The following is a 9,927-nucleotide window of genomic DNA, read 5'->3' as shown; positions in this document are numbered from 1 at the left end:
GCTGCAGAGCCCTGCTCTGTTTGCTGCAGGCAGTGGTGGCGCTGGGCAGCTTGGGGCACCTGAATACCTCCAGACAAACGTGATTAATGCACCGTTAGAGATGAAATGAAGAAAACAAGTTGCCGTTCATTTTTGCACCCCACTGGTCTCTGCTGAGCCAGGCTTAGGCTCTCCATCAGCCCTGTCCCCTCCTAGTAGCCACTGGAAGACTGGGAGGGAAGGGTGGACATGGGGGTGCCTACCCCCTGCCCCAGGTCTGTGGCCTTGGAGCACCCCAGGGCACACATCTGGGGAACACCACTCTGCAAAGAGGTGAATGAAGTCCAAGCCTCTCCGTTGCAGGGGGACCAATCCTGCACTGGTCCAGCTGCTAGCATGAGCCACTGGCACCCCCTGATTTCAGCATCCATGATTGCTGGGGGCTCAGAGGAGATGGTACAGTTCGTACCCTCTCAGCCCGGTTCGCTCCAATGAGAAAGGCTGGCAGGCTGGTTTTCATATGTATGCTTTTTAATATCATTAATTCTGTTACACTACACACAACCAGTAACAATGATAAATACTGCAATGGAAATGTTAAAAAAAATATTATACATGTTTTGTGTTTTTGAAAAAAACCCCCACATTTTTAAATAAATTAATGCATAAAACTGATGGTAGAAAAAGAAAACCCAAAACAAACCACAACACAACTGATCTGTTTAAGGCAATACTCTACGCAGACGGAAACAGAAGTACAACAGTGTGCTACATGTTCTGAACAGGAAAAAAAAAGAAAAGAAAACCCATACAAGATGCAGACTGATGCTTCAGGAGTGAAAAAACTCCCAAAACCAGATAATAAAACCAATGGCCAAGTTAAGTGCAGCATTAATACACTCTGCATGTCAAATGATTAGCAAGTTCCTAACATGGACTAAGGTCAAGCTACAACAAATTTATCTTCCTAATTAAAAGGTTATTCAGGTCAAACCCTACGTTTAACTCTACTTTGCATTTGGCTGTTTCAGCTATGTTTCAGTATATGCAAGGACAGCGGAAATTCATCTCCTGCTCTTGAGATTAACGCAAAGGTCGGGAGGTCTCTCCTCCTGAAAGATATTTCCATTAAATACATCCAAAAAGGACCTCGCTTTTGGTGATCCTGAAATGCCTCCTGCCACCCCCTCCCCTGGGGTGCCAGGCACTGCATGGGGAAAGAAGACCCGGGAAGCATTTGCTTGTTTTTTTTCCAAGCTGAGGACACGAAATGGAATTGCAGATTTGATCTGGACTCGAAGGAGTGCTGTTTCCCTGTCTGCCAAAAATGTCAATTGGGAGCCTGCTGAAAGATTTCTGCCAGCATGGGAGAAACCCAGCCTGTATCCAGGCTCTGGATACAGCCATGACGTTTGCTATTAAGGTTGGTGCAAAGCTCCATACCTGCCCCGCCAGCCAATGAACCCCAATTATTAATGCAGCCCAGAACTTGGCCACTGGAAGGTGGACAATAATCATAATGCCAAAAAAATCCCCCTCTCCATCAAAAAAGAAAAGAAAAGGGACAGTAGCCACTTTCTGCCAGCTTCCCCCAGCGGATCCCCATCAGCTGCCACCTACACAAGACTGGCAGCGCTTGATCTCACCAGCATTGACCCAGTACCTTCCCAATAAGGTGCATGTCTGCAAGGTGCTGCCAGGGGGAGAAGTAGCTTCTTGGGACATGGTCAGAGCCTCCTGTACTGCCCTGCTAGAGTGCGTGCGGAGGAAGCTATGGTACACAAGGAAAGAAACCCGAGTGGAGATACTGCACTTGTGATGGCCAACAACTATCCGAGCTGCCTTGGGTTTGCGTGGGTTCAGGGGACACAGAACCAGGCTAAGAGTCACTTTGGTGCAACCGCCTCTGATGCTCATCACAAGTGCATGGGGTTGGGGGGAGGAAAGGCGATGGCTGCTTTGAGGAGTGGAAGGAGGACGTGTGCAATATAACAAGGCTTGCAATTCTAGGACTAATCACTGGACACGGATACCAAAGATTACCTGTAATAACTAGCTATCCTTCTACTGTCGCTGCACCTTCCCCACTTCCTGGTCTGATTCTTCTTCAGTTTGGGAAGCCATGTGTGTTTGGCGTGACGGCCAAAGCTGACTCTCCCACCCCAGTCCCCGTTGCACAGGGTGACTCAGCTACAGGATGTACAATGAGGTCTGAAAGTTGCATGTCAGGCACAGACCAGCTCTGCATGCAAGTAGCACCTGCTTTCAGACCCTTCAGAAAGCTATTTCATGGTGGCTCATTTCCTTGATTAAACTGAAGGTTCAATAACCTCTGTGGAAAGAGTAAAAATGGTTAAAAATGTGAAAAAAGGGGTAAAAAAAACCTTTCCAAATTTTCTCCCCTGCAAAGACTTCATCCTCTGCAAGAGTCTTTCTCCCTGCAGAACTACAGCCCTACCAGAGCGTTCTACAGTGCCCTGCCCCAGCTCAGCAAGAGCACAGCCAACAGGCATCCACTGGTGCCTCTGCTGCAGGTCTCCAGCCTGCCCCAGGAGCACATGGGCTGGCAGGGCTAGGACCTGGGGCATGGGTCCCAAACCTCCCACAGCACTGAGACCATAAGGGTGAAGGCGGCCAGCTCGGCTTGCTGGATCACACCAAGGTTTTACAGTAGCCTGGGGAACCCTCAGCCCCACAGCCTTCAGGCAGGTGAAGAGAAATCCCAGCCTGCTCTCTGTCTCACCCACCACCACATTTGTTGGATCTCCCGCTGGTCTAACATTTGTCTTGGGTTTGTCACAGGACAGAGGCAGCTACAAGCCAGACACAGCTGCTACCTCAGCTTTTCCATGCAAAGAAACTGAGCAGAGAAATCTTTGAGCTAAGGATGGAGATGAAGGTGATAAAAACCATAAGGGCTGTTGTGAAGAGAGCTTGTCCAAGTTTTCCAGCTCTCTCCATGCATCTGTATTACATCTCCCAAAAAACTTCCCATCTCCCAAATCATGCAGGCTCGAGAAAGGTGGGTAACAAATGGAGTTGCAGCTTTTTTGGGGTGCAGAAGCAAGAAGACAGCCTGGATAGAGAGCAGTGCTTCCCGGTGAGTTCACCTGGGGCAGCTGGATGGGCAACTAGGGGAGAAATGCCGCTCCAGGACAGTAAACATCTCAGCAGGTAACAGGACTTATATCAGCATGGCCTTTCGGTGGCCTTTTCCTGGTGCCTACTGTGATGGCTTCCACTGACACATCTGAGATGGTCACATTTTAATGAGGCTTCTTTTGTACCTTCCACTACCTGATGCAATCCCACCACCTGTATCACAACTTGTTACTATGAAAATGGTTCCACAGACCAGGCACAATCAGCTAGGTGGGCTCCTTCCAGGAACAAATCCATCTTTTGCTGGAGCAGCTTTTTAGACAAAGAGAAAGGTTCGGAGCCACCACCAGTGGCAAATGGGTCTGGGAAGCAATGGGAAGAACTGCTCTCTACAGGCACCAGGGAAAGCTGCAATCTGTCCTGCCACTGTCTGTGCTGCTTTGCAACATGGTTTGCTGCATGGTTGCATGGGCCACGGTGCTCTGCTTCATGTAATCTCAATTAGTCCCCAACCTTTGCCTCCCCAGTGCTCAGCCAGGCAGTGTTTAGCTGCTGTGATCCTGAGACTGCCACCAAAGTCAAGGGGGGCAAAGGAGAGGATGTAGGTGTAATTTTCTGGAAGTGATGCAGCAGCTCAGATGCACAGTGCAGGGAGTTAAAATATAGACTCCAGCCCCTGTGAGAAACCTGCATTAATCTTCCGTAGGTAATCCCAGGTCACAACCTCTTCCTCTACGCTAAATTGCTAGCTTTTCTGCCTCAGGGCTTGTGTGTCTCTGTAACAGAGGTGGGTTTGTCTGATGAGATGCAGTTCAAGGTTTGGAGCAATCCCTCTCACAGGAAAGCCTTGAAAGGAAGTGACAAGGATGCAATGTTTTCCTAGAAGTGAAAAGCACCTTAAAATGAAGATCTTCCCATGCCTTCCCCTTAGGCTCAACCTAGCCCAACTTGCCCTGTGGCACTGCCCATCTGTGCAGGTGTTTCTTCTGAACGTGCAGCCTGTGCTTGCTGAGCCAAGCAGCAGTCAGGTGACAAAGCCTACTTCATTCTAGGTAAGAGTGGCCATACGTCATGTAAGCTTAGAGGGGAGAATGAAAAAGTAAAGGAAGAGCCCAGGCAAAACTGCCAGTATAAACCCTCAGATGATTACACGGATGCTAAAAGTAAGAGCATGAAATGGCTGTGGGAACATCCCAAACGAGCCCTTCACTGATCTCTTCCCTCCCACCAGCACTTGCTACCCCAGTTGCACTCCTAAATTCCTTAATTCTACTAGCAGGGGATGGTGCTGTTGGGCCACCAAATCTTCTTACATGTTCCCTGTGGCAGCATGCAGATTGAGAAGGCAGTTGTGTGAGAGCCAGCTGCCAAATAACTGGGAAACACATCCTTGCCAAACATCTTCCCCGAATGCTGTTTAATCTCTCTACTAACCTCCACCCTGCAGCCTTCTGGCACGTGCAAGCAACATCAGAAGCTGGTAAACAGAGGGAAAGCAGAGTAGTACTTTGAAAATAGGAGCAAAATTTCTATAGCATGCTTTTTGCATCTTGCTTGCAGAGCTATGCTATCAATGGTGCCCATCACACAACTGGCAACATCCATGCAGGGTGGTGGTAGGATCTTGGGAAGGAAGGTTTCTCCCCTGTGCTGCAGAAGGGAATGGACATCAAGAGGGGATGTGACTTGCCTGAGCTTAGAGCAAATGTGTACCACATGCCAACAGCAGCAAAGGACCCTGGATCTCATTTCTGTGCTCTAACAGTCCAGCAGATTCTCCGCAGGAGTATTTGGCTGCAGTGCCAGCTCAGGGACACAGTGTTTCTGGTGTGTATACCTGAAAGAGAGCTTTTCGCCCTGCTGGTATCAGCACTGCACTGAAATAAATTAACTCCAACAACTGGGATCTGCCCTAGGCCAAGACAGCACTTGGCAACCTTTCTAGTTACTGCTTGTTTTCTTCTTCCTGTCATTCCATCTGGTGCCCAGCTGGGTCCTTCTTTTCTTCAAAAGCATCTTTATGTTTCTATTGAGTCACATGCAGGGCACTGTACTTTTCAAGCCTCCTGCATGCCATTGCACAGCTCGCAGGCCAGCCTGAGGACACTCTGCATGGAGAGGAAAGGATTCTGCTCCAGATCTCAGACCAGAGTGTCAGCCAGCACACACCTGAACAGAGCTGGTGACTCCTTTTGGGAAAGGAGCTGGAGACACAAACTCAGAAGCAGCTGAGTCCATCCTGTCCATGGGGGAGTACCCTGAAGTCCCTTTCAAAGTCCAGGCAGCAGGCTTGGTCGCCTGCTTTTGCAGTCGCAAGGTATCTGCCGGCAAGACAGCCAGAAGAGCATAGCAGAGCTAATGGCCAAGCGTACACGTTGGGGGTAGACATGCAGTCAGATATGATCCAGTGGCTCTTCCAAGGTTTGGCTTCAAGATATGTCTGATAAGACATCAAATGAGCCTTTGGGATGGTCGCCTGGACATCAGCCTCCTTTCAGCCAAAATTTATTTACAAACACCAGAAAAGCAGACTAGACCATGTTATCTAAGGACCTTCCTCAACACTAGGAGGATGTTCCTCCTCACACAGACATCTGGAAATGGGGAGTCTGCAGACCAGAGAGACAGAGTTGAGAGACCCCGAAGTTCAAAGCCAGTTCATGTTAAAGGGCAAAATTAACATCTGATAAAAGGACTTGCTTAAACTCAGGTAATTTGGTGACTGAAATTAAATAAAATCCTAACAAAAAGCCAGTCTCAATTTAGGAGGCATCAAATGCAAATTCCTTTGTGGAGGCATCAGCATCAATATCCTTATATCCTGTTTGCATAGTAATTTAGATGGACAGCGATGCTGCCTTTCATACCCCATGGTGCTCCTCCCCTTGGTATTCTGTACAACTTTGGACTGAAAATTGGGCCTGAGAAGACCATCTGGTTTGGTGCAAAGACTGGAACAAGGAACGATTTGCTTTCTTGCATGCAACCTGCATTTAGGAGAGTGCCCAAAAGCTCTGCAGATTTTAGGGCTGTATAATGCTGCAACAGAGAGTCAGGGTCCGTGCTCTTTGCTTTTGCCTTCTCCAGGCCATGGCAGCAGAGACTGGTCTAAGGAGAGTAGTGCCAGAACGGCCATGTATCTATACACCTTCCTGGGAAGCCACCACAGTGTAACATCCAACGAGGGCACAAGGAAAGCCTTCTGGCTGAAGCAAAGGTCTGAGCACGAGACCAGACAGGAAGAGCCAGCCCAATCTGCAGTTAATACATACTGACAGACTGTCCACCATATTCCATAATGAGCCAACAAACACACCACATGGTCATAACCTGCTCACGGGGCTGTGGTTCAGAAGGGTTAGTGTTCAATTTTCTGTGACTGCCACATGTGCATTGCCTTAATCCATTCAGCCTTCCTGAAAATGACCCTACACAGGTAACTACTTTTCCCCACCCTTTCTACTTTATTCCCCTAATAAAATATATGAACACAAAGCATAGAGAGGAGAAGCCAAAAAATTGCCATTTTATGGTCCTGTACTGTCATTCCAAACCAGCTATTTGTGCAAACAACTCCTGTGCACAGGAAAAAACACTTGGCTTGCACTTCGATCTGTATTTGGAGGAAGCATTGAGTGTAAGATTTAAATTAATCTCCCTCCGTCCCTAAAGGGTTGTGCTAGAAGCAGATGCACATCACACAATGCAAAGGGCTGAGGGCAGTTGCAGGGTTGCAGGGTTGAGGAATGCCTCACTGAACATGGCAGGCAAAAAACAGCAACAAGGGCAATAAAAGGACTTGGCTGTGATGCTGTGGGGCAGTGGTTATCAGGGAAGGTCTGTCCTTCAGAGAGGAGGCATTAACCCTGGGAGATACAGTGTCAGCAAGCTTCATTCTGTCTTAGACCAAACACGACAGCAGCATGATAGAGACCTGTGGGACCTGCAGTCCTTCATGACTGACCCATGTAAGCAGATGACTTGTTGCTCTAGCAGGCACACTGAAATGCTCCAAGCTCCTGAGCAAGGGCTGTGGGAAAGGCGGAGTGTGTGCAGCCCGGCTGGAAGGCACAGAGACTGACCCAAGAGGATAAATGTGATGAAGATGTTGCATGGTACCAATACTGAACTGCAAAGCACCTCTTTAGAAGAGTGAAGATTTAAGGATACTCAGTCATGTCCTGTAGGATTTGGTTTGACAACAGTGTTTGTTAGGTTTTGACTACATTCCCCATTAAAGACTCCTTAAGGAATGTTTTTCCCCTTTTATCTTTTCTCTCTACACAGTGTTGTTAGAGCTCTTCCCACACCTCCGCAGCCTGCTAACCTCAACCTGAGCTAGCACTGGAGAGGAAAGCAGGCATACGAAGGAATAAGTGAAGAACTGGAGACCTGATGCTTTATGCTTCTTTACAAACATTTTGGAGATATTCTCCTTCAGCATTATCAGGTGGTGAGAAAGGGAGAGGAATTCACTTGAGGAAAACACTCGTCCTAGAGGAGCTGGCAAGTTAATCAGCATTTCTGCACGAGGAGGAAGAGATGCTCAGTAAACAGCACCACTCAGTCCTCTTTCTATGGCCTGGAGCCAGGACAGCATCGTGCTGTTTTGGGGCGGGGTGGGGGCAGCAAACATAGGTTTAACAGTTGCCCATACCAGTTAGTGAATAAGAAATCCCAGGAATCTTGTGTGCCTGCTCTTTTACTAATGCTGTGGATGGTATCGTGCTTCGTACTGCACAGCATGAAACCCCAAGATGTTAAATGAATCTCCTCCTAATCATGAAGAGGACTTCTTAAAGACTCAGCTCACTTCATGCAGATTTCAGATTGGGAATCTATCTGATGGGGTGGAGCTCAGGCTCTGCCTTGTGACTCAGGAATTCTGACCAGAAGCTCAGAATCGCCCTCACTTTTTCCCTTCCCCAGGCTATAAAGCAAGTGATGACCCAAGGCAGGTGGTCCTTCCTCCTCAAAGGGGAGGAAAACACACAGTCATGCCTGTGGCAAAAGATTTCAACACCGAGAAAAATGACAGCCTGTCCCTCGCAGCCAGCAGTGTAAGACTGGTCAGGGATAGGACACGTTTCCTAATTCCAGAAATGGTTTTGCATTCAAAACAATCTGCTGGTGAACTGGCAATTCAGTCCAGCAATCTAATGTAATGCCAGGTTTCCTGACTATTTCAGCACCAAATAAGCACAATTGCTCCTGACATGGGGCAGCAATAACACAGACAAAGCCTGGTTCACAAATGGGCTGAGATGGGATAAACAGTAGTTTCCTCTCATGGGTTTTTTTCAGACGAAGCTGTTCATAATCCTGCTGTGGCTGAAAATTCCCCTGAAGTCTGACACCACCACACAGATACCTTCAGCATTAATCTTCTCCCACAGGCACCAAGAGACACAGTGTCAAGAGAGTATCAACAGTCCAGCACTGTAAAAATGTGCTTTCTTCAACTAGCTTTTCTAGCGCTGACCTTCAGACTGTACAGCTCTAGTCCTGTCTTGTGCAGGACTCATTTTTTCTTAGCTGAACAAAGTTTAAGATTTTTGGAAGCAGATGGGTCTCACAGGAATTAAGTATATGCTGAAGTCAGTATACATGATGACTGAACTCAGGAGTATGGTATTCTTGGGCAAGGACTGAATCCCTAAAGAGCATGGATGGATTGTAGATTTAATCTGATGTGTTTGGTGGTAATTTAATGTGGAGCTAAAGGTAGATTGCATTGGATATGTGACATGACAGCTCTACCTAGTACTGACTCACAGTGAAATGCCACCTATTTATCTTCTTCACAAGTGAATGAATTGCATCATGCTAGTCCTGGCTAGCCTTGCCATAAGAAAGGATGCCCTGCTCCATTCCCATTCCTGCGCCCAAGTTACAGTATCATTTTGGTTATGCAGATGAAACAGGTTTAGTGAATGAATTAAGAACTGACCTCCTCTCACTAGGAAAACTCCCCTACACCTCAGACTCACGCCCTGATCTCACAGATGGATTAGTTACAGTGGGCAGGATTACCTGCAGCCCCATCTGACCCTTCCCATTCTGGAACAGACACCTTACAAAATATCCCCGGTGCCTACACCAACCAAAGAGGTATATCTGGACCCCTCTGCATTTGCTCTCCAGACCAGTCAGTTCTGCCAGGCACTGCCTGGCACTTTGAGCAACTTCTCTTTTGTTTAACCATAGTTTAAAATAACTTATCAACCAATCATAAAATGAATTTTTTGGTTTCTCCTGGCTCCATGAACACAAAGAGGTGCACGTCCTACCATAGGAGGAAGCAATGGCTGTTAAGTTTTACAGTTATAGTGGAAAGCACTGATCACAGCCTGCCGGCCTCACTACTGGATGTGACAGGCGGTGGAGGAGGTGGCTTGGCAACACATGCAGGTAGGGTTGACTGATTTAGGGGGGATTAGGTCGAGGTCCTCGTCATCCGGGATCTCATCTAACCGGTACCCGTCCTTTAGCAGCTGGATGTTCAAGTCTTGGTTGATCTGCTACAGACAAAGAGACAAACAGTCAAACACTTGAGACTTCTTACTTCTGATGGTCAGAAGATGAAGGAGGTCTCTTATTCTGGAATCTATTTCCCCATCATTAGCAGCTGCCCCATCAGTGAAAGAGTCCCAGTTTTTGACCATAGGTGAGGGCTGCCTTCTGTTCTAGCTTCTTCCAGAATAGGAATATCTAGAGTGAGATATTCCAGAGCAGCAAGTCGATACACTGTTTTGTTCTGCAATAATCTTTCCATGAAGACAATCCCTCTTTTAAAGTAATGTAATAATAATGTTAATAAACCAGCCGGCAGCTGGGCAGTCCCTC

At 47.5% G+C, this 9,927-nt stretch overlaps 1 protein-coding gene across 4 annotated transcripts in view; it reads right to left on the bottom strand.

Annotated features, from left to right (window-relative positions):
* Positions 1-492: 492 nt before the first annotated feature.
* The window catches only part of FAM219A (family with sequence similarity 219 member A), a 106,229-nt gene continuing 96,794 nt past the window's right edge, over positions 493-9,927 (bottom strand). For 3 of the 4 annotated variants that reach the window (XM_074857255.1, XM_074857254.1, XM_074857252.1), the window contains one exon: positions 493-9,602. In XM_074857255.1, coding sequence (XP_074713356.1) covers positions 9,444-9,602 — 159 coding nt within the window. In that variant the 3' untranslated portion in view covers positions 493-9,443. The remainder of the gene's footprint in view (positions 9,603-9,927) is intronic. The other variant, XM_074857253.1, reaches the window with a different exon arrangement.

The sequence above is a fragment of the Strix uralensis genome, chromosome Z, assembly GCF_047716275.1.
Source record: "Strix uralensis isolate ZFMK-TIS-50842 chromosome Z, bStrUra1, whole genome shotgun sequence".
NCBI classification, from domain to species: domain Eukaryota; kingdom Metazoa; phylum Chordata; class Aves; order Strigiformes; family Strigidae; genus Strix; species Strix uralensis.
The sequence above is the reverse complement of the archived record's forward strand: the minus strand, read 5'-3'. Positions and strand labels throughout refer to the sequence as shown.